Source organism: Acipenser ruthenus, chromosome 7, assembly GCF_902713425.1.
Source record: "Acipenser ruthenus chromosome 7, fAciRut3.2 maternal haplotype, whole genome shotgun sequence".
In the NCBI taxonomy this organism is placed as follows: Eukaryota; Metazoa; Chordata; class Actinopteri; order Acipenseriformes; family Acipenseridae; genus Acipenser; species Acipenser ruthenus.
This window is the reverse complement of record NC_081195.1, coordinates 9383721-9411069: the sequence shown is the minus strand read 5'-3', so window position 1 is coordinate 9411069 and position 27349 is coordinate 9383721. Positions and strand designations below refer to the sequence as shown.

The 27349-nt window shown below is 42.0% G+C and overlaps 2 protein-coding genes across 5 annotated transcripts in view; one reads left to right on the top strand and one right to left on the bottom strand.

Moving 5' to 3' along the window:
- The window catches only part of LOC117414920 (ligand-dependent corepressor-like), a 47401-nt gene extending 35186 nt beyond the window's left edge, over positions 1–12215 (top strand). The window contains exon 7 of the mRNA XM_034024772.3: positions 1912–12215. Coding sequence (XP_033880663.1) covers positions 1912–6100 — 4189 coding nt within the window. The 3' untranslated portion in view covers positions 6101–12215. The remainder of the gene's footprint in view (positions 1–1911) is intronic.
- Positions 12216–12774: 559 nt separating this feature from the next.
- The window catches only part of LOC117414543 (slit homolog 1 protein-like), an 84354-nt gene continuing 69779 nt past the window's right edge, over positions 12775–27349 (bottom strand). For 2 of the 4 annotated variants that reach the window (XM_034024313.3, XM_034024314.3), the window contains 20 exons: positions 27094–27237; positions 26865–27008; positions 26399–26565; positions 25975–26107; positions 24198–24266; positions 23877–23948; positions 23533–23604; positions 21399–21470; positions 19689–19852; positions 18957–19081; positions 18776–18873; positions 18347–18486; positions 17978–18071; positions 17761–17898; positions 17275–17512; positions 16254–16384; positions 15973–16163; positions 15092–15380; positions 14585–14796; positions 12775–14388 (listed from right to left, as the gene is read on the bottom strand). In XM_034024313.3, coding sequence (XP_033880204.3) covers positions 14150–14388; positions 14585–14796; positions 15092–15380; positions 15973–16163; positions 16254–16384; positions 17275–17512; positions 17761–17898; positions 17978–18071; positions 18347–18486; positions 18776–18873; positions 18957–19081; positions 19689–19852; positions 21399–21470; positions 23533–23604; positions 23877–23948; positions 24198–24266; positions 25975–26107; positions 26399–26565; positions 26865–27008; positions 27094–27237 — 2932 coding nt within the window. In that variant the 3' untranslated portion in view covers positions 12775–14149. The remainder of the gene's footprint in view (positions 14389–14584; positions 14797–15091; positions 15381–15972; positions 16164–16253; positions 16385–17274; positions 17513–17760; positions 17899–17977; positions 18072–18346; positions 18487–18775; positions 18874–18956; positions 19082–19688; positions 19853–21398; positions 21471–23532; positions 23605–23876; positions 23949–24197; positions 24267–25974; positions 26108–26398; positions 26566–26864; positions 27009–27093; positions 27238–27349) is intronic. The other 2 variants (XM_034024315.3, XM_034024316.3) reach the window with 1 other exon arrangement.

The following is a 27349-nucleotide window of genomic DNA, read 5'->3' as shown; positions in this document are numbered from 1 at the left end:
TTACACCTATTCAGGGCATACAAAATGGGTCATTGTGATGTTGAATAATAATCTCAATACAGTGCTTCATTTCGATCTAAACATGCTTTATTTTCCTTACATTGTACTTGTGTAAACAAGAAAAGAATATTCAGCTGGAGGTCATGGAGATCTGTTTAAGTCTAGCTTGGAATAAAGCAGCTATTTGCCTTATTTCATGAAACTTTATATTTGATGTTGTAGTCTGGCCTTTTCTGTCTCGTACAATCAACACGTGAAGGAATGTGGTACAGATATGTTTTACCACAAATATTGAGGTCCTGAAGAATGTAGCTCGAGGTGACCGGATTCCAGCTCTCATCTGGTTACTCTAATGGAGGTTAAATCTTGGGGACCGGCCGGTTGGATTTCATCAAACCTTGCATTGTCGCCAATGGTTCTTGACCATCCTGTATAGTTCATGTATATCTTGCCACGGGGAAATGGGCTTGTCCTTCGTGAGGTGCATATTATTTGTTCTCTCACACTAGCTAGCAGAACCTCACTACTAATTGGAAAAAGGAGAGGTTTTCATTTGCTGATAGCCTGTGCAAAATCACACGTAGCAAGTTGGACGTGCCTATCGTTGAGTTTACAAGCTGTTGGTATTGGAGACGATCCAGCACAAAGCCACAGTGCAATGCAGGGAGTGACAGGTTGGGTTTTCACAGCCTGGATCATAAACACAAGCGCACACACTCCTACACAAATGCTGAAAAATGGTATCATAATACAAAGGAATTCTTGCTTTCCATGTTCTCTTATAATGACACAACTTCTGGGGCCAGATGCCTCCCAAATAAAAAATAGTTTTTAATCGCACAATATTTATGTGGAATATATATATATATATATATATATATATATATATATATATATATATATATTTATTATTTTTTTTTTTTTTTAATTTAACTACAAATTAAACCAGCATGCCGCTAAAGATCCAGTGAAGGTAGAGTTCTGTCCTGGTGAAATAAATGCATTTGAAATTGATGTGGGATGTGGTGATGGTCACATTAGTAAGAGAGAACGTTCTTTTAGCTTTTTTTTTTTTTTTTTTTACAAATTAGTTAGTGTGCATTAAAAGAACAGTTGTACAGCTTCCACTTCAGCTGATCTTCCAATTCCCTTGGGTTCTGCTGTGTATTTTGTGTGACCTTGTGTTGTGCTGCATGTCATATTTCTGTCATGCCTCACAAATCTACATTGCATGTGTTGCATCTCAGGCCATTGTGTGATGCAGGAATCACATTAAAATAAATAGATTTTGTTCTGGGTGCAATGGTAAAAGCAACCTCGCTGTAGTTTATTTACTCAAATCTAATCTTGGCAGGAAGGCAGAGTGGCGATTTAAAGCAACATTTAATCTAAATCAGGTAATAGAATACGAAAGAAGTTTGTAACGGAACATTAACCAGCCATGCGTTAATGAAGATCATAAATTCCGTCAAGGTCATGAATCCTCTGCTCTGGACACTTGTAAAAACTATTCACTTTAAATCACGTGTGCAATAACATTGTGGAGATGCAGCATTTGGTTCATAGGGCTCGCTGATGAGAGCATCTGCAGGTTACAATGGAACAGATACATCGAATCCAACAATAGAGCAAGTTATATTGGTACGTGAGGGTTTTTTGACCCTTCAGAAAATGTGTTTACTAAGAAGGCAGCAGATATCAGACATCCTGCTTTAAGTTTACAGTGATGTGTAGAAACCTAAGGCACAGATCCTGTAAACTATGTTGCCAAGAGCCCTGCTGCAATTAAGACTTTTCAAAGAGTTTCACTTTCTCCTTAATTATAAAATTGTGTTTAGAATATATCTTCAGCTGGTATCATCTTTGCTCAAAATCAGGGTTTTATGTTTTTTTCTTCTTCCTTTTTTCCAGTGATTCTGAAGACTTGAGCCAGGCCAAAGCAATAGATGACAAGCCCCCTTCCTCTCTGGAGCAGTTTATGGCCAAACTGTGCCCACATCACCAGAAGCAGATTGTTGATGCCTTGGGGTTCCTACAGAATGAAGTAAAGCCTGTAGCTTTCTCCACTCCTTCTCAAATTCCACAGAAAGTGAGCCCTGGCGCCATGGCAGAGACAGACTGTAGCCCTGTCTGCCAGTTGCAAATAACCGTGGCCCATGGCACTGAGCAAGGGACCAGCTCCCTGAATGCCCCTTTTTCTGATTCTCAGAAATCCATTGAAATTCCAACCACCATGGGAAGCATTAATGACTCCATAGATGTTACGTGTGCACAAAACAACCCAATCGAACAAGGCTCTCTGACTACAGCTTCAAAAGGAAACACAGTTCTTGCTTCATCTTATCCATGTAGTTCCATCCACCTAGACCACCTCACTCTAGTTTCTGGAGATCTTAAAGAATTGAAGTGCAATGAACCTGAAAGAGAGGACATTGTGCACTCTGACAAGGTGAAAAGCAACCCAAGTTGTGGCACCATTTGTGTCAGTAAAGTAGATGTAGCAAATAGGGTTACAGGCGCTTGTCCCACTGATGGCACTTTAGATGATCTGCAGAGCAGCTCAGAAACTCCTTTGTATTCAAACTTTAATGGAGCTTCCCAAAGTATTGGAGTGGCATTGGCACCAGGAAGCCTCCATCCTTCACTAGGAAGGACTGGTCAGCTTTATGATCACCTCTATCATGCAGACAAAAATGGCTCCTTAGGTGATACCAAAGATATGTGGCTTAGCCTGAGCCCTGATAGAAGGGCAACAAAGACTACCGTTTCTTTCAGATGCTCAAGCTTCCCTACTTCACCTAAGACAGCCCGAAAGAGTATCAGGGGGCCGTACCTGAGGCCCCGTAGTTCTGCTCTGTGCCAGATCGTGAATGACCTTGATAACCAGTGTGACATTGTTTACATCAGCAAGCCCATTACTGATTGCGAGCTGGTGCCACAGAAACCTATCTTCTCCCGGCGGACTGCTAGAAAGAGCACCAGAGGCCACATGTGCAGCGAAGAGTACTGGGAGCTGAAAACTGTCCGCACACTGGCCCGGAAATCTGCTGCCAATGGCAAGGGCAACTGCCCCTCTCTGATGCCAGAATCTGTTACTTTGGTAACACCCAAACAGGTGCTGGCCATGCCAGACAGTGTCCCACCAACAGACGTACCCTTTGCTGGCATCTGTGGCGAGACCCTTGGCCAGAATACACCCTCAAAAGAAACACTGGTCAAGGAGATCGGTGGAGATGTTTATGCTGTGGGCCTTGATGCTGCGCAAATTGTTGAAACCAGTAAGACCGACCAACCCCGGCCCAAAGATGGCACCTCCCAACCTTTAAAAGCTCTACTTTCATTAGTGAAGCAACAAAGCAAGGAAACAGAGCCGCAGCAGATAACATTGCCTTTAACTAATGAAATATGTGCTGAAACTGTGATCCAGACAGATCAGTCTGAAGAAGAACCTTCCAGCGATAGCCAAAAGGATGAGAAAGAATTGGATTCAGGGCAACCAGTAGAAATCTCAATAGCAGCAACAGTGATGGAAGGAAGTGAGCTGGGATCAGAGGTGCTCTTGGAAAATGCAGTCAACGCCTGTGCCAGTGAGTTGCAACCCACATCAAGATCCACATCTCCCATGATGACTCCTGATGATAATCTACAAGTAGAGGACACAAGAAATGATATAGGAACCATAGTTGAGACCCTGGAGCTGCAGGATTCAGAACAGCAGGTTTTACATCTTGTGAAAGATAAAATTGTTCTGCAACAGAGCAGTGAAAGTTTTATCTCTGCTTGCGGTTCAAAGGATGAAGAAATGGAAGAATCAACAGACAATGTAATGGAAATGGATGTGAAGCATGAAGAACTGGAGGTAGATGATGGAAGGAGCACTCCTGAAAATACATGCATGAAAAAGCGGCAGCGGAAAGTGTTTGCCACTTCAGACAGGCTCCTGCGAAGTCGGCAACAGACAGGAATTTCTGATGAGGCCCCATCCAATATGGGAGAAACCACATCAGAGACCAGCCCTCTGCAGGTTCCTGAGCTGCAAGTCACCCTGTTTAAAAGTCCTGGAGCCAAACGTTTCCGCAGATCAGTGGAGTTAAAACAGACCGATGTAGTGAGCTTCCCAGCTGACTGCTTCCACAAGACCATACTTGAGAGCATTGGTGATCCAGACAACAGGCCTGAGGACTGCTCTGAAAGCAGCTCTGATGAGGAGATAGAAGAGAAGAATGTTTTGCGGACTAGACAGAATTACAAATCTATGTTGGCCAAGGAACTTGAAAGCGATGAAGACAGGGTGGGTGGAAGCGTCTCTACTTTTGAAAACGAACATTGCAGCAAAAAGGAAGGGTTGTGGATAACGGTGAAGGCTAATTCAGAGAGGAGGAGAGTGCTCCTGTCAGAGGAAGAGGGGGTGTCACCTCTGTTGAATAGTAAACTAGTGGGAGGCAAACCTGGTGACTCCATGGGCAATATTCTGGAGAGATTTAGCAAAATGCATCCTGATGGGATGGATGGGAGGGGAACAATTAAACCCATGACCTCCAAGACATTAATGAGGCACAAGAAGCAAGTCCTTAAGTCTTACAACTTAGAGTGTCCTGAGGTATCCATGGTAGGTGGAAGAAAGAGGATAAGCAAGCAGTGTCAAGCTAGGGATGATGTCGGTCTGCAGTCTGATCCATTTGGCTTGATGAATGTTGACCTCTCTGTGAAAGACCCACCCAAGTTCTTGGAGGCTTTGACAGAAGAGGAGAACCAAGACCTCATCAACAACCTAAATGCCAAGTATGAGAAGGTGCACAAGGGCTGGGTGCAGCTGGAGAAGGAAGGCCAGCCTGCACCCAAACCAAAAAACAAAGCGGACAGGCTCAAGGAGATATGGAAGAGCAAACGCAGGGTCAGAAGGTCCAAAGCTCTGGATCAACAGAGGTTTTCTCCAGTGCAGATGCTATTCATGAAGACCTTCAACCTTGCCAACATTTGTCAGTGGTTCCTGGAGACGACTGAAACCAAGTCTCTTGTTATAGTCAAAAAGATCAACACTCGCCTGCCATCTGAAACTCAGCTTTGTTTTCATAACTCATCTTCCAGTGCTGCAGGGTCATCACGTGATGTCTACCCCAGCATACAAGCCGAGCGCTTGAAGAAACATCTAAAAAAGTTTGCAATGGCCTCCCCAGCCAAGAACAATTTAAAGAACCAAAAGCTGTGGGCCAGAGCCAGTGAGCATACAGGTGCTAATGGCAGTAGCAAAGAGAGGCTAAGAAAAGAAATATCCACTGCCACTCGTATTTCCACTAAACCCAGCAGTAACCATATAGCTCCCAAGGTGCAAGTAGTTAAGAATCAGAAGACCCCTCAGGGGGTTAAGAGCCCAGCAAGCGCCAGGATCCTTAGGAAGTACTCCAACATCCGAGGGAAGCTGCAGGTGCAGCACCACAAGCTAAAGACAAAGGAGACCTCTGGAATGGACCACAAGAACATGCATATGAACCCTCTAATGTCTCCGAACTTGACCTCTGGCCCCAAATCAGGGGGTCTACAGAGGGGGAGACCTCTGGAGTCTAACAAGGAGAAGGAAAAGAAAAATGGCAACAGGACCAAGGTTGATGCCCCTCCTGTGACCAGAAAGGTGGCTGCAGAGGAGAGGGGAACCAAGAGCAGACCATCTGCTCTGTGCAGCAAAAACAGGCACAAGAAGCCGCTGAAGAAAACACCAGTGGCAGCTCGAAAACCTCAAAGAATTTCTGTGGCTGCCAACGTTTCAGAAACAAAACAGAAAGGCAAAAGGCTTGACACAAAAGAACCCAAAACTTACAAAGAAGCAGATAGGAGGAAAGAAGCTCCACTGAGAGGTATGCGATTTAACCCCAATGAGCCCAGTAACGCAAAAGACCAGAGCAAGTCTCCCAAGACAAGAGCTATGACCAGCACTTTTCCCCCACTTAGCAAGGCAGCAGTGGTGTCATCCCAGGACCAGGTGCTGACTCGTTCTCAGCGAAAGCTTGAAGTTTCTGGCAGTTTGGGGCTACAGACAAGAAAGAGGGTGAAAGACATCAAACCTGCACTGGCCAAACGTAACAGAAGGTCCAGCGTCAACTAAAATAAACATTTTGGGAAGCGGATGGTGGAGGTGGTGGTGGTGGTGTGGTTATAATGTAGATGGGGTTGTGTTTTGGGAGACAAATAGAAAAAAAGTAGCCATGTAAAAACTATTGTAAAGTGAATATACATTTTGAGTGTAAAACTTGTATTAAAGATGTTAAAGCTCTCTCCATAAGCTTGAGCAAGCCTTTATAACCAAATTAAAAAAAAAAAAAATACCAGTAAACAATTTACAGGAAGGAATGTGCGTTTCTGAGAAAGTGTGATAAAGAAGTATTGACTATTTGGGCAGTATGTACTGTATAATACACACCATGTATTGGGACACATGACTAAATTCAGAACTGGGGGAGGGGTATTTGTTGTCTGTTTTACCCGACTCACTAAACACATCATTTTGTCGTACAGTGTATCATATTTGTACGTATGAGATGCAATACATATGAAAAATGGAATCTGTTTATAGGTACTGCATATTTGGTGTTTTTAGCGTCTTTTTTCTGTTTAGAATTTGTTGAAGCTCATATTTAGAAAGCTGAAGAAAATCTGCTTCTACCCAAGTTTTCCTCTGTGATGTGAAAGGTGAGCGCATCAGTATAGGTCAGAGTGGTTGCTATGAGTACCATTGCTATGGAAGTAAGGTATATTTACTGATGCTATGAATATAGACTGTTGTTAAGGGAGAGCTATAGTGTTAACAGCAATGTGTCATAATGGTGTTATACCGAATCACAAGATGAATCACTTGAGCTACTGTTGCATGTATTTGAATAGGGTACAGTTATCCATTCAAATATACAGCACCTCTGTATGTACAATACATGTTGGAGGAGTTGTGTGTGTGAGAGACAGACAGACAGACAGTATCATGAGGAAGGAGGACTGGTGCTGCTGAAGAATACAGCTCCAGTCTGGTGTTAAACTGGGCTTGCAATCAAAGAAGGGCCGAGGAGTTAGATCAGGTGAGGGGGGCAGTGCCTTATTGATTGTGGTTTATAAGATGTATAGCTAGTCAGAGTGCAATGAAAGGCTTGCTTTTATACTTGGTGCACCAGCGGGAGGAGAGGCAGTCTTCACACACATACAGTCTGCTTCAGTAATAGAAAGCTAGTCCCACCCGAATCCTTCTACTCTGACTGCTAGTCTTTTTTATTGATTTTAAAGGACCATGCCATTTTATACCCCAAGCTAGAAAGCTACTTCTTTTCTATATTTATGTTTGAATTGCCTCAATATATTTACAGGTGAACCTAGTGGTTTAATAGCCTCCCAATGTATCACTCTTGGGTTTTGTGAAAATAACTTTTTTTTATTGTAATTGTGATTATTTATGACAATGTAGTTGTTGTGATAATAGTCTCATTGTAAGGCATTCTAATTCCGTTAGCTTTGTTTCTATGTGAGCAATGAGGTGTCTGAACCAATCCCCTGTGATTCGAACCCAGGACCGTTAAGCTTTAACAGTTTTGCATGTGCTGTATTTGGTCGATTTAAATTTTCTGCATAGCATACAGCATTTGTTATCTAAGTGTCAAATTAACACAATTAAATTGTCAACGGGGAGTCATGACAACAGTGAAAGCTGCCTATAAATAGCCACCACTGCAAAAAAGCAATTGAAGGTCCAGTACGTTTATATGCAGCTGTGTTGACTGTACAGTATGAGCACTTCTAAGTGCAGCGTTAGTATGGTGTTAGTGTGTGATACACGGTTCAAACCCCAGCCTTGTCTGACATAGTCTATTACTGTGTCAAAGAGCCACTGATACCCACTCCAAAGACCATCAGAAAAAATTGCTATTATTATTATTATTATTATTATTATTATTATTATTATTATTATTATTATTAATTTCAACTGTAAGCCCCAAAAGAGCCCACAAATGTTGGGATTAATTCTTGATTAGGCATGTTCATTTTTGTCCTTGCAACTACTGGTACATATATTCAGAAATATTTCATTACGTAGATTTATAGGGCTGTACAGAATTCTCATTCCCGCACACTGTATTGTATGTTAATTTAATTTAGCATGTCATGAATTAAAAGGCCGAGCTGATGTGCACACATACACAGACATATACAATGTGTATCTACAGTATCTTCAGGGTGGAAATGTGCGCTCCCGTTAAAAGGGGGCTGGACTGGCAGCTTTCACTGGCATTTGGTTGATTTTCTTTTTAAATTATTTTAATAATAATGTAATAGTCAGATGCTTTGTTTAACCTTTTCGCTGCCAAGCTAAGTAGAGCGCTACCTCTCCTACTGTGCCACGGTAAGAATGGCAACTTTACCTTTAAACCCGTCTGTGTTTTAAATCAATTTGAAATAATATTTCACAAGATTGCTACCAGAGAGACTACACTTATTGCTGTGTAGGGTACACACTTTTACAGTCTATAATTAACAGTATATTCCTGACCAGACCTCTGTCATTGGCACAATAGGAGAGAACCTCTCCTCAAAGGCACTGAAAAGACTAAATTGGTATTAGTTTTGCTGGAGTCCATTGGTTCCTGTAAATTCATGATTTAGTTCCTTTTTTTATTATTCCAACTTCACAACAGCTCTTGACTCAGAAATTACAGATTTAATTTAAATGTTTGGTACATAATAACGAATAAGAAAGTTCAGCCAAAGTGGGCAAAGGTCATCAACCAGAGAGCAGATAGAGGGTACCTGACTATCCTAGCTTGTGATCAAGTCACCATCCGATCCTCTACAGCTACTGCAGCAGAATGGCAACTCCTAGCCCAATAACTGTTCTGCGCACCAAAACTGATTGCCCTAAAAACTGATTGTGTATCAAGGCCTTAAGCTTAATGTTTTGAAATCATCTAGTGCATCAGGACCCAAAGGATTCAGAAAATGCTGATTTACTTTAAGCAATATTACTTGAGAAATAGTTTTTTTTTGGTTGGTTGTACTTTAGGGGAGGTACTTTATCATTAACAGATTTTTTTTCTTTTTTCTTAAGCACTAGGAATATAGTAAACTTTGCTAGGCTATTCTAGTTGTGGTTTGGTGAGGACTGGGATCAGAAAACTTCAGCTGTTATAACAGTGTAAAACTTTCTGTGGACAAGAGGGGGGTGTATGGGATGTTAGATTAAGAAAAAAAAAAAAAAAGGCTCCATGCAGAATTTCTATATAACTTAGTTGCTGTTCCTGTCACTTCTCTCCAGCTGATGAGCGATGGGACTGAGCAGCTAATCTTGGGGTTTCCTGTGCAGTCATTTCCAATTGCTTCCTCTCCATGCAGGATGACCCCCCAGTTAAATAGAGACCTGGAAAGCATTGTTTTGAGAAGTGAAATCTGAGCCTAGAATTTCTTCAAACTTCTTCAGTTAAACAGTGCAGCCTTTATCAATCTAGAAACACAGTGTCTCTCTTGCACATGCTGGAGACCCCGGCACTACGATGCGTGGTGTTGCTGTCCAGAGAAGTTCAATACAATTCATTATCAGAACTACATGAGCATCACAAGCATTACTGTGCTGACATCTACCTAATTTAAACACAAAGCATAACGACAAGTGAGTTACATGTTGTGCTTCCTATCCGTCCAGTTAACTCACACTATGGAATGAGCTGTTTCTTCTTTAATATAAGTAGAATTATTGTGGCTATCATCTTGCCAATGTTTTATTCAGCATGTATTTTACAGTTCAAATGGTGTTGTGACGATTAATTGTTCTGTTTAGCTTTAGATTGGAAAATGTTGTATATTTTACTGTGTGTTTTGAAAGGTACCTAGCTCTTCACAGATTCACTAATGTTTGATCCTCACATTTAGGATTATAGCAGTTTGCAGCTAAAGACAGGCCTGAAGCCTCATTTGTAAAATAGTCATTTGTGTTGATTCGTAGTTTCATGTACTGCTATAATGGGCTTTTGCCTGGTGATGTCTACAGAAGTGGATAACCGTACAATGCTTTAGTTTTGTATTGGTGTTTGTGGGATATCTTCCAGTTAAGTACAGCTTGGTACCGGTTACAGCTCCTCTCCAATACACTGTTGCATTATACGTATCTCCAGGAAGTGTAAGCACAATTCCTCCTAAAACTTTCTTCTTCTGAAAACACAAGCCATTATTTTTTGTTCATTGTGAATATTTTCCCCCTGGAAAAAAAGACTACCCTGAAAGCACACTTCATTTTTTGTTAATTTAAATTCCAACTCAAGTTCTGTCTGGAACAGGATACTAACTGCCTTGCAGTTAGTGCATGAAGAGGATTTGTAAAAGTTACTGTAAAGTTTGAAAATACTCCAGTTAATGTGAACTGCCATAAATTACTCCTCTTACATGTAGCTCTTAATGTATAAATGTATATAGAGAGAAATGGAAGGCATTGTATTCTGAAAGAAATCATAAATACATTCACTTTTATATATCTTTGGAGTTGACCTGTGTCCTGTGTATTCTAATAGACATACGATTTAATGAGCAAGTTAGAATTCAGAGCTGTAGCTTCCTGTAACATATTTAGACTTCTTGTGATTTGTATTTCGTCTTCCCGTATAGTTTTCTCTTAACGGGGTCACACTGTCAAATATGTGACGTAACTATGTAGTAACAGGAAGTGGAGAATAAAGTAGTGGGAAATAGATTTAATAGAAAAGATAACTGACTCAGCCATGATGGATCTATGAGAATGAGGCCCTGCCTTTACCAAGTGCAATACTCCTTCATATTCAAACAGTTACTCACACTGTTAATACTATCTCCTCAGCTGCACACATCTCTCACTGCAGTGACACAGAAGTGTATTCAGGGATACAGTCTAACTATATATTTGAAATAGTGTACTAGATATGCCAAAAATCCAACAGGCCCCTTATTGTTAAATTATAATAAAGTACTATTCAAATGAAATGTTTGGCAGAGCTATATTTTACTATCTTAGTATGGGCAGATCAGCTGTAGAGCAGGATTTGTGGGATACGTTCAGGCAGAAATATTCTTATAACTGAAAGGGTTGAAAAATGGTACAAGCTGCCTATAATGGAAGAATCATGTTTACTGTGTTTTCACTGTTACACACACTGACTGTTTCTTAGAATAGTTTTTTGAGATTTTGGACCCTACTGTTCTGATGTGTAGTTTCAGAATACTGTGTTGCAGTCAACTGGGGGGAAAAAGTTCAGAGAATGGATGTTCTTATATCTTTCATGTGATTAAGTATAATATGTATAAGACTATATATTTCCTTTAATAAATTGCACTCAGAGAAAAATATTATGTTGCATTATTATTATTCTTTTGTCTATGTAAGAAAAAACAACATACTTGAATAATGAACAAATACATACAATTAAAGGAAATAAAAACAATTAATTTACTTGAATTTATTAAATCTTTAGCAATTTTGATTGTGTACGAAGACTAACAGAAGTGCCAGCAGTCTTAAAACTGCATTTATTAAAGGGTATATGTTTCCTAGGTCTTGCTGTACATACTCATTTTCTGAAAATGGTGCAGCGTGAGGGAGGAGGGAGAGCAGCGTCAGTGCGTTTTACTAACAAACTGTCTATATTTGTGTATTCTGTCCTTCAGGATGGATAAGCCCTCATGTTTGTTGATCTGCCTCCTTGTCACATCTATTCAGGGAATTACAGGTCCCCCAGGTGGTTTTAAAGAAACAAATACATTTAACTGTGCTCTGGATTATTTTTCTCATGTTCTGACATGTATATTTCATAAAAACGCACATTCTCCTATACTCATTTCAACACACATTTACACACATGCTGTATGAATGAGAGTGGCTCTGTGATTTTTGCTGCTTTGTTTTGTTTTTCAAGACTTCTGTTGCTAAATGATATTGGGACTGTTTAAACTTGAATGAAACTCACATGTCGTAATTTTAACGTAAGAGTTTCTTATGCAATTCTGGCTTTGTTTTGTTTTAATGCATGTGTGATTAGTGGGGTGTAGCTGCTGTATAGATGTAGTGCAGGTGTGTGAGTGTAAGCCATCCCTCACACGCTCTCTCACTCCCAAGCTATTTTATACTTTATACATTATTCCCTGTTGATGCTTTTTTTTTTTTTTTATTATTTCTCCAATGTGCTTATTTTGACAAAATCTCATTAAATATTACTTGGAATGATTATTAGTGGTCTTGGGTTTATTTATTTATTGATATGTTCAATGATTTTTTTACTTTTTTCCAGCTATACATAAATCAGTATTTATTCATTCATTCATTCTCTCTCTCGTGCTTCAAAAGTCACTTAGCCAGATCATGGAAATGCTTCAGAAAAAGGATGCATTGCAGAGGGATGGAACTTATCAGACATGATCTGGTTAGTTTTGTCATTCTGCCATGGGTAATGTCACCCTGAGGATGCACGAAAATGTGGCACATTGGTGGACTGTGCTTGTGACTTTCGAACCACTCTGCCCATACTCCAGGGAGCACCTTCATGTGTTTTCTTAGAGCCATACCTGGGCACAAGGCAGTAAATGCATCCAGTGTTACTTATCTGAAGGAAGTATAGTCATCACATACCAAACCCATCTTCATCATTTATTTCTATTATATGGTATTGCTACATGGCTCCAATTATAGTTCTTGCTTTCCAACTATTTTTTTGCACTCCCAGAAATTGATTTATTTCTTTCTCTAAATGCGGAAACGCCTTTAATTAAAAAAAAGACGCAGAAACCTTCGAATGAATTCGATGTAATATTCACATGGAAGACAACATATACAATATTAAACATTTTTCCTAGAACAATACTGCCTCCTTTAGATCCAGGCCAACCACTGGCTTACCAATCACAAACCGGCTTGTTCGAGTGAGTGGAGAAAACAAATGAACGAACAAAAACACCTAGGGAACCAATCCAATGTGAGATTGCTGTTTCTACAGAAGCTTCCAGAAAACACTGATTTACTCTTAACATATAAAAATACTATACCAAACTGAAATACAAATTATATATATATATATATATATATATATATATATTAGAATCTGTTAGGCATTTTTGGATAAAGAGAGGACTAAAGGAGTTAGGTTACCTTAAAAAAAAAAAAATAATAATAATACAAAATAAACCAAAAACAAATCATAAAAACAAATATTCTGCACCTTTTTTTTTGTTTTAGAAAAAAAAAAAAAGCTCTACATATTCATCTGTAAAATCTTCCACACAGGCAATAGTTTGCACAAGTAATACTGCAGGCAAAGATCCAGTTACACTCAGATTGAGGAGAGGGCTTGACTTAATGAAATAATGCACTTGCTATGCGACTCGTTCAGTGAAGCGCTCGGCCAGAGCCAACCTGGGAAAAAGCAGACAGGAGTACAGAGTCTTTTTGTTGTGAAGCACCTAAAGGGCAGCTTAATACAATAATTCATCCGCTCTGTATGTGTGTATGTATGTTTGCATGTAAATCCTTGGAGAACCCCACGTTAAACTACACTCTTTGTCTCTTAGATCCACCTTGCTCTGTGTTAAATACTTGTTGATTTTCTGCTCGTGCTTCAGTGCTCCTGCTGGTCATGCTCTGAATGTAGCCCCTACACTGTAGGGCAGCCATGTTTCTGAACTTCCAAAAAACTCTGGGCTAGGAGGTCAATCTCAATGGTTCAAAAAACAGCTGTGCTTTCGATTTGTACCTGGAAAAAGTTTGGATGCTATTTTTTTATACTTTATATTTTTGTATCACCTTGTCATCCCCTCAGAGGCCAATTTATGGGCTAAAGGGGTAAGAGGACTAGACTGTGTATGTGTAACAGTAGGATAGTCTTTCTGAATGAAACACATCGATACTTGCATTTTCCCATGACTCTATATAAAATGTTGTAGACGCAATGGTTTTTTTTGTGTGTTTTTTTTTTTTGTGTGTGTTTTTGTTTAGTTTTCTTGTTTCAAACTCCCCAGGAAGGGAGGTAATGTCCCTATTTTACAAACATTGCTGTCCATTTTATTATATATATATATATATATATATATATATATATATATATATATATATATATATATATATATATATATATATATATATATAAACTTTCTGGCTCCTCAGGCTACACTACATGCACTCTGTGCAGCCGCACTTGATGGTCTTCTCCACTTCCTCTGTGAAGGAGGTCCCGTCGCTGCACTCGAAGGTGTATTTCCTGCGCTTCATGCGCTGGCTGCTGCAGCAGGCACCCGTCTCACACGCCCCGCTGCACTCTACCCACGCCACCATGCGTGTGGTCTGGCAGATGGCATAGCCGCGCTGCACCTGGTAGTAATCCCTCACTGGCTCCCCTCGGCATTCTGACTCTACATGGAGAAAACATGCACAGAAATCACACCTTTCCTGATGCAAGATTGTAAAGAGATTGTAAAACTTTTAGTTGTTTCATCTGATTCAATCAATCACTCTTTCCCCCCCTCCCCACCTGCCCCCCCCCCCAACAATTGAATTTATAAAAAATCAATCATTTTTTAATACATTCAAATTGAGGCGTGCCCTCACCTGTGTCACAAACTTCCCCACTGTAGCCGCTGTCACAGTGACAGTAGGCCTCCCCAGAATCTGAGATCTGGCAGTCCCCGTGTTTACATTGCAGTTTATTGCAGGGGTTAAAGAGCTCCACCTGCTGGTTACATAGGGCACCGCGATAGCCCTCCTTGCACTCACAGCGATAGGACAGCATGTCGAGTGGCACGCAGGTGCCATGAACACACCTGTACACAAAGACACAAACCTTGAGGGATAGCAAGAACCTACAAGCATACACTGATACAGTAAAATGGTACAATTATTTAGATACTGTCCCTTAAGTTTAACTACACCGTGACTGCAGTTTCACCGCAGTTTTGTTTGAGTTCTGTGGTGATGTAAGATGACAGTCACAGTGTAACTGCAGTGGGGTTGTGCTGCAGTATAATTGGCTGTTGCTCATAGCAATGCATTGCACTTTCCCTGCAGTGTAACTCTTTTCCCTCACACACCCTCTCTACCCCTCGCTGTGTTACTCACTTGTTGCCCAGGCAGGGGTTGCTGGCAGGCTGGTCACAGTGCACTCCACTCCAGCCCGGCTGGCAGTGGCACACGGGTCCCGTGTCACCGTTGGGCTGGCAGATGCCGTGAAGGCAGTAGATCTTGCGGCAGGGCTCGCAGCCTGGCACCACGCCCGGCTTCATCTGGGTCTTGGTGAAGTCCTGCAGCTCGTTGTTGATGTACAGGTTCTGGATGCAGCCGTGGAAGCTGGAGCCGTTCTGGATCTGCCAGAGCCGGAAGGCAGCAGCGTTCACATCGACCGGCATTCCTGATGGGGAGAGAGAGGCTGTGAGAAGGGAGCAGACACCAGGAGTGGGAACATTAACACAAGCAGGGGGAGTAATGGACCTTGAGGGGACAGTAAAAAAAAACGTGCAAAAAAAACACATGCCGCAGAAAAATACAATGTAACCACTGATAGTCGATGCTGTGAAGTTCCATACCACACAAAGAAAATGGAGCAAACCCACTATACACTCCCAATGTTATCTTCAAAATGTTTTGGTAATAACTGAAATATACCAGGTGTGTGTACACCAGTGTAACATACCTGTGCATAAAAAATATATAAATTTCAAGTAAATCTGTACAAGAGACTGTATCTGTTAGGATGGGCCTAGCGGAAATTCTATATAAAATATTCCACTGAGAGGGGATGTAAATCGACCTACATTTAAAACCTTTCAGAACTGAAATGTATTTTTTTTTTAGAACAGTTTATACAAAATACTGTTTAAAGAACACAGTTTCAAAGATATATGTCACTACTAGCAAATACAGTGTCTTTGAAATCATGCAAGTGGTGATGAAGCGTGAACAGAGCGGCTGGGTGTGAATGACAGAAGTGTAATAAAGAGTGCCTGCGGTAGAAGGAGGTATCTGCAGAGGCCCCCTACCCCCCACGTATAGCGGTGCCTCTCCATTCAGGGGGTGTAGCTTTCCGAAACTGTCCATGGTCATCGGGGCTCCTCCGTCAATCGACAGGTTCACCATCTGGTCAAAGGTCACCAGCTCCACTGTGTGGAACTGTCCATCGTTAATTGTTTCAGTGCTGCGGAGAAGCAGTTTGTGTGAGTGAATGAATAAGAGGGGCCTGTGATAATTGAGGTAATGCAGTATGCGCGCAGTACACCTAACAGACCTGTAGATGGCGTGGCTGGGTTGGCTGCCCGGGTCATAACTGACCCTGACATGACCCTGGTAGAGCTCCACAGCGATATGGTCATTGTCCCCGTTATAGAGCAGGATGCCATTGTCCTCTGCTGTGGAGACCTGGGGGAGAGACCAGAGAGTCAGGGGTGAGATATACAGAATGAAATAAATATCTAAATAACCCCCCAAACAATTAGAATTTGAAACTGATGTATTTCTGCAAGTGAAAGCCGAGTTTTCTCAAGAAGACAATAGTAAGGTTATTGCTGTTGGGGTTTCCTAATGTTTTTTTTTTCGTGGCTGGTGGACCGTGCTTCAGCCAATGATTTGACACAAAATGTCTGCAGCTTTAAGTCAGTGCTGTAAGTATATGTGTGAAAACGGAAATATCTTGAAAGGTTTATATTCATATTTAGGTCAACTGATATTGATATATGCCCAGTCACTGAGTTACAGCCATCACATACAGTCATATAAAAAATTATATATATAATCTGCCAGCGATTAAAAATTTAATAAAAAGCATACCCCATTGAAACACCTTTTCCTTAAATACCTTCTTTTTTGCACTTCAATATCTACCCAGTTTAATTCACTGTTCCGGAATTATCAAAAAGCAAATGATATTTAAGATACTTTAATATTGACTTAATTTACGTGATTATTATTCATTAAATTCACTTGCAATGTGAACCTTAACACCCTTTTATTGTCTTTTTATTTATCACAGATAATATCCATGTATTATAAAAAAATAATAGATGGGCTTCAGTGAGTAAAGGAAAATAACTCGGGTTTCTGTGACAGTTTATAAACTCGACCTAACGGTCTCATAGTTTATGACGTCACATAAACCATAGAGCTTATTTTCCTGTAACTCACTGAAGCCCATCTATATATACATATACATGGTTATAGAGAGCGAGATCTGACCTTTTTATAGTATGTGCAGTAACTAAATAAAAGGCATAAATGACCAGATTCTTGACTGAAGGGATGAAGATGGTTACCTGCAGAGTGATGTTAGCGTGGGGCCAGTTCTTCAGGTCACTCAGCTGCAGATAAGAGTCTCGGTCCACGAAGTTAACGCTCACCAGCTTCTCACAGCGTGGTCCCCCAAAGCCTGGCAGACACTGGCACAGAGCACGCCCTCCCCGCTCTACACAGGGGGCGCTGTTCTGACATTCAACCAGTTCACAGGGAGAGGAGGAAATGGGGGAGCGTGAGGGAAACTCACAGAGCTGGCCGCTGCATCGAGAGAGAGAGACGAGGAAAACAATGAGGAACTGTGAAGCAGGGAAGAGATCAAGGAAAAGTCTGCATATGCTGAGCATATGGAGTACACTGGGTCCCCTGTATCTATGTACTGAATGATAATCGCCATCCATACATGTAAATCTAAGAAGTCTGATCTCATGTCTTGATAATGTTGTTTAATGTGGTAGCTTTAGTTTTCACTTTCCGTAATGTCCCCAGTGTGCAACGCTGGTGCTTACCTGTAGCCCTCAGCACAGAGGCAGGTGTAGCCATTGAGCTCATCGATACATCTAGCCATGTTCTGACAGCGATGGTGCACGCAGTCATCATAGTTCACACTGCAGTCGTCACCCACAAAGCCAGGCGCACACTCACACCTGACAGAAAAACAGGCACAGTTAGGGGTGGGACAGCGAGACAGAGAAGAATCGCAGGTGTGGGAATGTTTTTACTCACTTGGGTCCCGAGGCAGTGACCACACACTTAGAGCCTTGCTGACACGGATTCCTTCCAGAAAAGCAGACATCTTCCAACTCCTCACACAGGTCACCTGGAGAAGCAGAGGAGACCCACGACAATCAGGGTCAGCAGGTCACTCTGTGGTGAGTTGAATCAATGTACAAAACCCTAATGTTATGACTTGGGGCCAACTTTATAACATAGAATCTATAAATGACAGTATAATGCAGTATTTTGGACACTGTAACATTTTAAAGTACTTTGGATATATAATACTTTTTTGTGATTGAAGTCGAATCCTATGCACGGCTGTGTAAACGAGTGAGTGCCAGGGCACTGGTGCAGTAAGGTCTGTAACTGGCATACCAGTGTGGTAAGGGGGGCACAGGCAGGTGTAGTTGTTGACTCCGTCCACGCAGGTGGCTCCGGTTTCACAGTCGTTGTCCTCGCAGTCGTCGAGATTCACCTCACAGGCTGGCCCCTTGAACCCCTGCGGACAGGTGCAGCTGCACGGGAGAGAGAGACTCGGTATATCAGTTAAACACCAAAGAAACTCCTCAGTCAAGCACGTACACCGACACTGGAAAATGACGCATATCAAAATGCTCAGGGATGAGCAACTCCACTAGCTCCTACTCCTACTACTAGATTATTTATTACAATTGCCGTATAGTCATCTGTTTGTATGTCAACTTATCTGATCCAGTTTAATTCGTGTTCATCTATTCTGTTTAACAAAAAGCCATCCCTCCCTCATTCCTCATATTGTTTTCATCCCCACACCCTCTCTCTTACGTGTATCCTCCGCTCTCCCCCGGGCTGGGCTGACAGATTCCCTCATTGGCGCAGGGGTTGCTGATGCAGGCGTTTAGGGTCGTCTCACAGTCCTTCCCCTGCAGACACGAAACAGAGCAGATGTAGTGCATGTGTGCGTTTGTATTGCGTCTGCGAGACTGAGGGTGTTGAAGGAGCCTACCTTGAATCCTGGTGCGCAGGTACACTTGTAAACCTCCACGGGGTCGCTCTGGCAGGTGCCCTCGTTACGGCACGGGTTCGAGGTACAGGGACTGCACTTGGCCAGGACAGCAGGGTCTATCAGACCTGCAGACAGCCCGAAAATTCAAACTCAGGGTTCATAACACGGGAACATAAAGACTTTAATATCTCAGAGATGCACTTTATATCATTCGCCACCAGAGAGCAACATTGTCCCAGGAAAGGGCTCCAATCTAGGTCAGTGAATATCTTCCTTGGTATCCTACTTTTTCAAAAGAACCCTGTTTAACTACCTCGCAGGTACACAGAGGGAGGCTTCATGGTTTTTACAAAATGTATTTACAGCTGAAACACAAAGTGAACAAGGTATTTCATAATACTGCATCACCATAATGAACAGAACATTGCTTCTATCGTTTATAGTGTACTAAAACTTATTTAAAATACTACAATTTAGATAAACTTAGAGCAATGTTCTCTTTTTCGTACACCCTCGTAAGACCCTTATCTTAATATGGTACCAACCTCATAGATGTCTTACCAAGCAATCTCTATAGATTAATAGTCTTGGTATTTTTCCTCAGCTAATCGTCCTTCTCCCAATATGTATTTGTATGTTTTTTTTTAATTAATTACCATTCAATGTGGGATCTTTTAGGATCCCCCCTGAACTCTCCCTTGGCCAGTCAGATACGGTAATTGGGACTCTTACCCTGGCACTCAAACTTCTTGGCTGGCGTGGTGAGAAGCAGTTTGCCCTCCATGCCAGTCGGCCCTGTGCAACGTGCGATCCCTGGCTCTTTGTAGCCAGTCTTCACCCAGTCAGACAGCCAGCGCAGGCGACAGTCGCAGTACAGGGGGTTTGCTCCGATTGCCCTGCCACAGGGAGGCAACACAGAGAGATCAGCAAGAGCCACATTCACATCAAGGTGTGCTTGACCAACAGCCCTGCATGGGGAAATGTGTGCTACACAGGGAAAGCACCGCACAGAAAATCAGTAGTGAGTGGTTTCCAATGCAGAGAAATGAGCACAGGCGCCTCCACGATCCATCTCCAGTGATAAATGAAACTGCAGTAAACGTTTGCATTCTCTATTATTTATGTGGTCGGACACTGGAGTTCCAGAGATTAGCCCCATGTTCTGTCAGGCGTCTGAACCCATTATTATCCCCAATCCACAGGCATCTGTGTTACCTGGCAGACCATCTGTCTCCCATTCATTAGGCATCTGCTTAACATTTTAGCTTTATTAAACAAATGCAGACCATAATGTCCAGGATACTGGGCTCAAGACATCCAGCACGTGGAACTATAACCCTACAGGTGAAAACCACTGTAGTGTTTAAATCAAAGAAAGTGCATATGCACATGTATATAACAAACGCATAAGTGAACTAGTGCCAATAGCAAAACAGAAGTAGCTTCTTATACAGCGCTGTATAGTGTTTATACAAAGTACTGTTTTGGACTAATGGTTATTGCATTTTGGACCCTACTGGATCAACACAAAATAATTGATAAAAAAAAAAAATGTTCTCTGCCACATCATGACAACTGAAACAAAGGATAATGAAATGAACATAGAAGATGGACATTATTTTAAACACTTATTATACCCAGATACATGGCAGAATGTACTTCTCTCCTCGTCCGCCCCTCACCCCCTTCTCAGATTACAACTACCACCATCCAAATGTCATCCTCCCAAATCAATCCAATTCCATTACTTAGAAAACACGATCATCTTTCAAAGAAATCCAGTGAGTGACAGCTGAAAACGTGAAATCAATTGCTGACACAAACATGCAAACCTGTTCATCTCTGTGACATCACCATACACAGCAAAGTGACACAAAGGATCTTTTGAAATCATTAACCACTAACATCACACCCCTTTCATACCCACACAATGTGATAGTAACATCTTTTTTTGCATGCAGATGACATTTTTTACAAGAAACTATACAATGACCTTCACTGTGTGTTTTTAAATACACACACTCTTAAAAAGGTATGTTAATCATACAGAACTGTTGGGTAAGAATACTAAGAATGTATAATAAACATTCAACAATCATATATTTAATATTCCAAATGGCTTGAATCTGCAGTTACAAATGCTGCTCCAAATAGAGGAAACACATGCGAGTGTTAAGATTTGAACATTACCATTGTTCTCGTCATTAATTTGGAAACTGGATTGGGTGCCATTAACAATTTCTGACAAAATGACCCCTTTATCCTGATCGCTGGCACAGGAATAAAAACCTCTTTCATGAGCTTCTGACCCGGAAGCAGCCTCAGCTAATAATGAAAAATGCAAGGGCTGTCGTGCAGAGGGAGCAGAGGGAGTGTAGGGGAGCCCCAGGTGGCTAGGCTTGGGGAGCAATCCCATAGAACTCCAGGAGGAGCTGTACTTACAGGTGAGAGAGAGACGGTACATCCCTGAATATCCCCTCCGGAAGCTCGGACACCTCGTTGCCATGGAGAGACCTGATTTACAGATCGAACAGGAGAGAAGAAAAATTACATTTGAATAAAACTCCTTTTTTTTTTACCATGGTATAAACGTGCATGTTATCCTGAAGTTTACTGTGCTTTACTGCCTGTGCTATTACAGTCTGTGCTGTTTATTCTTCCTTCTAACTTTGACTTGCACACAATGAGTCAGGAATTGTCTTATTATGAAACACCTCACTTCAAAACTAAACATTATAAAATAATAATATTAATAATAAAATACAGCCAGGGGACTGAATAGTAGAATGTCTTGGTCTTTAATCTTCAAGGCATCCACTCAGCATTAAATCTGGACCAGCTCTTGTTGCGATCAGAGCCCACATATCAATAACAACTGCTGCAGAACTAAATCTGACAGGGACTCAGAAGTGGGGCTGTTAGTCTAATTATCCTGCAGGATTTTCACAGCAGTTAATATAATTTAAACAGCAGTTGTTTAGTATTTGAGCACCTTTAGCGTTCAGACTATGTGGTGGGAATTGTTTCTCAATCTGTCATGTCCAGCTGTAAAAGCAGGACCCCTCTTCTCTACCACTGCTATTGGAAATACAATAAGGAACATCAGTATTAGAAGTGAATTCTGAAATGAATGGTTTCCCAGTTTAAAAAGCCAAGGGAAACCCAGTGTCTGTTTGGCTCGTCCAACACCTGTGCCAAATGCCTTAGTCCGTGATTTTTGTTATTTATTTTAGGTTTAAACTAGTGGCAAAGAGCGGCCCTGGAATTTTGTCAGGCTGGTATTGAGTTACTAATCTGGAGCAAAGAACCCATCGCCTCTCTCGCTAATAAGAGAGCGGGATCTAATTAGGAAAGCCTGCTTCAGGTATCCTCTATCCACGCTGCCTGTCCTTTCCTTCCTGATCTCTCAGCAGGACGATTAGGTGACGAGGCCCGGGGGCTTAATGGCTGTAAAACAATACAGACGTCTTAATCTGTCAGGTCGTTACCACTTGCTTTAAAGGGCCAGTTCCCCCTGGGTCCAGAGCGGCACCCTGACCGCTGGGGAGTCTCAAGACAGAGACGGGGAGTCTCAGACATGTAAGCAATATCTGCGGAGATGGCTTCACTTTCCTTAACCCTTGCAGAGCCACAGTTCTCTTTGCTGTCACACTAGCACTGCCAATAGTCCCAGTGTGACACCTGTGACACTTACAGAATGTAATTTGAACAACTCTTTTTTTTTAAAAGGAAGAAAATTTCACTAAGCTACAAAACAGTTGAGAAGGGGGTTTTGTTTCTGTTTATTTAAATTTGTAAATGTGACAATTTTATTAAAATTACAAACCCCTAAACTAGCCTGAGCACCCTGTTCCCAGCAACATTCGTTAATTTCTTCTCAAGTTATATGCAGCAGAGAGCATTAGTAAACTCCACAGCTTCTTTATTTCATGCCATCCAAAACTAATGTCATGACAATATTTGAAATCCATGGAATGCCATCAGTCATACAATTTCTGTTGTAATGCAACTTGGAAGCAGATGGCATTTTCTCGCAGTGTGTTTCGGTGCGGACAATGATTTCCTTGCTCATTCATTCATTCGTTTAGAAATAAAAAGCATTACATTTAAAATAATGTTTGCAATTGTTGCCTAAGAAAAATGATTCACATCATTCATGTACCTGGAAGCAAGTGCACATAAAAACATGCCAATTTCATGTCAGCCTGGACTGTTCCAATGTGCTGTGAAACAGTATGCATGGAATGATGATGTCTCATTTTCTATTCCAAAGACTCAACGTGGCAGGTGATTTGTCATATGATTTGTCACGCTGTCCCTTATGTTTGGTTGTATTTCTCAGGCTCACAGACCTGTCAACGGCCTGTACAGTATATAGTCAAACACGGCTGGCATAATTATCTGAAGGAGGTATTTTATACAATAAGGGTAAAAGCGTTTGGGTTTCACTAGAATGACATGGTAAAACTTGTTGAAGCTTATTAGAATGGTTGTATTCCTTTCAGAAACAGTCCCTTTGCCCCTGCCCTCATTACTAAGCAGAGCTCTATGTATCTGTAAATAAAGGAAGTCTTACAGCAGACGGAGAGAGTGCAGGCCCCTGAATGCCAGGACTGGGATGCAGCGCAGGGAGTTGTAGCTCAGGATCCTGCAGAGACAATGCTGTTACAACCAACACCGTCAATAACAACATCTTTCTATTTCTTTAGCAATAGTGTGTGATTTATTTCAAGATTTAAAAGTTCTTACTGGACTGCGATTAAAAAGGGGAACACGTTCCATTAAGTTACGTGACCCTTGCAATTGTTTCTGTGTAAAATAACATTTCCTTGCAATTGTTTTATTGCCCTTTGAATATTTACGTGTTGTTTTTATTACCCTCAGTAGCTTGAATGTTATAAAAGAACGATTTCTACTTACAGTGTTGTGAGCTGGCTCATGTTGGTGAAGGACGAGTTCGTCAGTGAGCTGATTTTGTTGTTACTCAGATCCCTGGAAACAAACAAACACAAGCAAATACAATTGGGCATTTACTGGTGTTAAACTTTAAAACAAGCAGACAGAATAAAAGAGGATACTTTCGCAGAACAGTGGAGCACAAATAAATGGTTACTGAGGGATGTATATTGAAGCAAAGTATCTTTAGAACAGAGGGATATGGGCAGAAAGCAGGAACATGTAGATAAGCAAAACTAATACTTTCTAAATGATGTTATTCTTATTTATGCCAGAGAGACTTACACAAGCTGAAGGTATTTAAAGGAAGAAAGCTCTTTTGGGACAATACTGAACTGGTTTCCATCCAAATACCTGCGGAGAGACAAAAACAATAATTAGAGGGGCTTAACTCACATACTGAAGGATAAGGAATGAGACGCACATTGTTTCTACCGGAGGCCGGAAGCTATTCATATCAAAGTTTAACAGCTGTGTGGTTACCTCGAGTAAAACAGCGTTTTATTTAAACACTGCCTTCCTGTCCTTAAGCTGAAAACGCCAGGTCACACTACCTCCCTGTGTATGCCACGGTGTCTAGTTAAACACAGTTTCCTCCAACTTTAACCCCTGAGTCTATTCGCCTCTTACATTAAAGGCATCAAGCAGCTGGGTTACGAGACTCCAGGGTTTATGAACTAGACTTCAAACAGTCAGCCCGCTTTCTGACTGGGTTGTGAAAGGTCTCCAGGTCACCTTCGATGTCTATTTGAGCACAGCTCCAGTCACCCTGACAACCAGGAGTGAAATAGCTGTGACCCACATCACATTCATGTCTTAGCAGCAGGAGTCAAGTTGTGTTAAGTGCCTGTCTCCTCTCTTCAGCAGGTCAGCTGTGGGATCACAGTTTCTTTAGGATACTGTACTACCAGGGTCACACATCTTTCAAGCCACAAAGCCGTGGCAATTAGCATCTAACACTGCTTATGCGTTGCTATGAAACCAACTTGGCATTATACAGCTGGGGGTACCTGTCTCCTTTCTCCAATGGGAAAGTTAATCGACCATACAGTTAACTGCAGCTGGCTTTTGTATGAGGCTTATGCTGCTTTTCAGCTTTAGATGAGTGGGAAACGGTGGGATGTCTGTCGATGGGAGCAAGGGGCAACCTCTGTTGATTTTTATTATAACCTTTGAACTGTAAGTTGAATTCCAAAAGGACAGTCATGGGTGACTAAAACCCACAACCTTATGACTCAATCTCAATGGTGATAGCTGCTTCCACTTTGACCTTTTTACCCTCCTGAGATAGATCCCACTGTACTCTGCTGTCAGCGCTAAAGCCTGGGGGCTGTGGGGATGATCCGCACAGTTAATGACAGTGTTTCTGCACCAGGGAATCCAGCTTTAAAGATGAGAGGGCACAGTGTGGTGGCACACCTGGAATGCAGGCTGAGATCATCTCCACCCGTCATTAGCACCTGCTCCCCATAATGACAGCCTAGCACGCTGTCACTCTGAAACAATAGGTGCATTGACAGAGGTGTTTAACTGTGAGGGGGCCTCTCGTATTGGGAGATAAACCACAGGGGTGAGACAATAATATAAACTTGACAGGGGTTTGAAGAAAGTCTAAGGAATGAATGCCTTGGAGGTGACCCATTGTTACTATGTAGTTTTGCTTGGAGATATTTATTTATGATGGGTAGCTGTGTTAGCCGCCAAAGAGCCCTGTTCTCAAGCATGGGAGGTGGAGAAGTCATTTTCGTTGGTGTGATTTTGATACACATATTACATTTCCACAAATGTTATCTTTTTCAGCATTTTAAACAGGGCCCTTGATCTTCCAGAGTTAATTGCATAATAGTCTACATTACAGTAAATGCCCATAGGCAATATTTTTAGAAACACAATAGACCAATTATGTACTTCTGAATCAGAGGAAGAGAATGTAGATAACTATAATGAATCATAAAATGATGAATCATAAAAAACTCAGCCCACACTTAAACCATCAACCAATCACAACACCCTTCCCTTCCCCTCCCTTGAGCCAGCCACATGCCCCCCTGGCCGCACTCACAGCTCGGTGACGTTCCTGGGGATGCCCCTGGGCAGGGCTCGCAGGTGCTTGTTGCTGCAGCGCACCACAGTCTCCAGGCAGGTACACTCGCTGGGGCACTGGGGTCGTGGCACACAGCTCGCCTCCTCCTGGCCTGTGGAGAGAGACATTTTAAGAGGTGAGTTACTTAAACAAAAACACATTCAAACGCAACAGTACATTTGCATATAAAAATATACTGTACTTAAGAAAAAAAAATAAAGAGCAGCATTTCCAATACCAAATCGTTATTAGGATATACTCCCAATATCAGTGAAAATGATTAAGTGATGGTAATTTCTTTGTGAAGCATTTAAAGAAATTGCCAACATGTCATTAGAAGCCAGGTAGGACTCCCTGAAGTAAGATCGTGTTTAGTGTATGTGGTCAAGCTCTTGACCCTCACCCTCCTCGCAGCGGAAATCCAAGAAGGCCACGTCCTGCAGGGGGATCTCCTTGAGGAAAGCGGGGAACTGGCAGCGCGGGTTGCCGGTCACAATTTTCCTGGTCCTCAGCCAGTCCCCAAGCCAGGCCAGCCGGCAGTCACAGTTGAAGGGGTTAGCCAGCAGGTTCCTGGGAGAGGAGAGAAAATATGGAGAGCAGTGAGAGAGCTAGACCAGTGCAAGACCAGGAGAAAGTGGGTGTTAAACCCTGATATTTAAATGAAAAGGCATACCAGCATTTGCATATATACTGATATCAATGTATCATTCTGTTTCAAACAGTAGCTGAGTGAGTGAGTATACTGAAGAGAAAAAATATTGGTAAAAACACAGCGGATGGATGAGGACATTCATGAATTAAATACTAGAACGAGGAGCAGTACAATTGTGATGGAATAAAAGCGTTTAACAGGAGCCCTGGCCACTTACAGTGTGGAGAGAGACTGCAGGGTGTCGAAGGCCCCGGGGGTGATGGTGGTGATCTGGTTATCGTAGAGTGAGAGAAGACGCACGTTGTGCAGCCCCGTGAAGCTGCTGTTGTGGACGCAGCGGAGGCGGTTGTTCCTCAGCATCCTACAGGGGAGACAAAGATTTTCAGTACAGGAGAGCAGCACAGAGCGACGAGTCTGCAGACAGCCCTAGCGGACGCGATACTCACAGTGTACGCAGCCCCTCCAGCCCACGGAACATGCCGCTCCGCACCGAGTCCATCTGGTTGGCAGTCAGGTGCAGCTCGTTAACAGCAATAGCGCCCTCGAATGCTCCGTCCTCGATCTCTGTGATCTTGTTGTTACTCAGGTTACTGTCGACACAGAGGTAACCGAGAGCAGGGGTGTCAAACTCAGTTTCTGGAGGGCCACAGTGTCTTCAGGCTTTCCTTCCACCCAATCTCTCAATTACTTAATCGGTCTAAT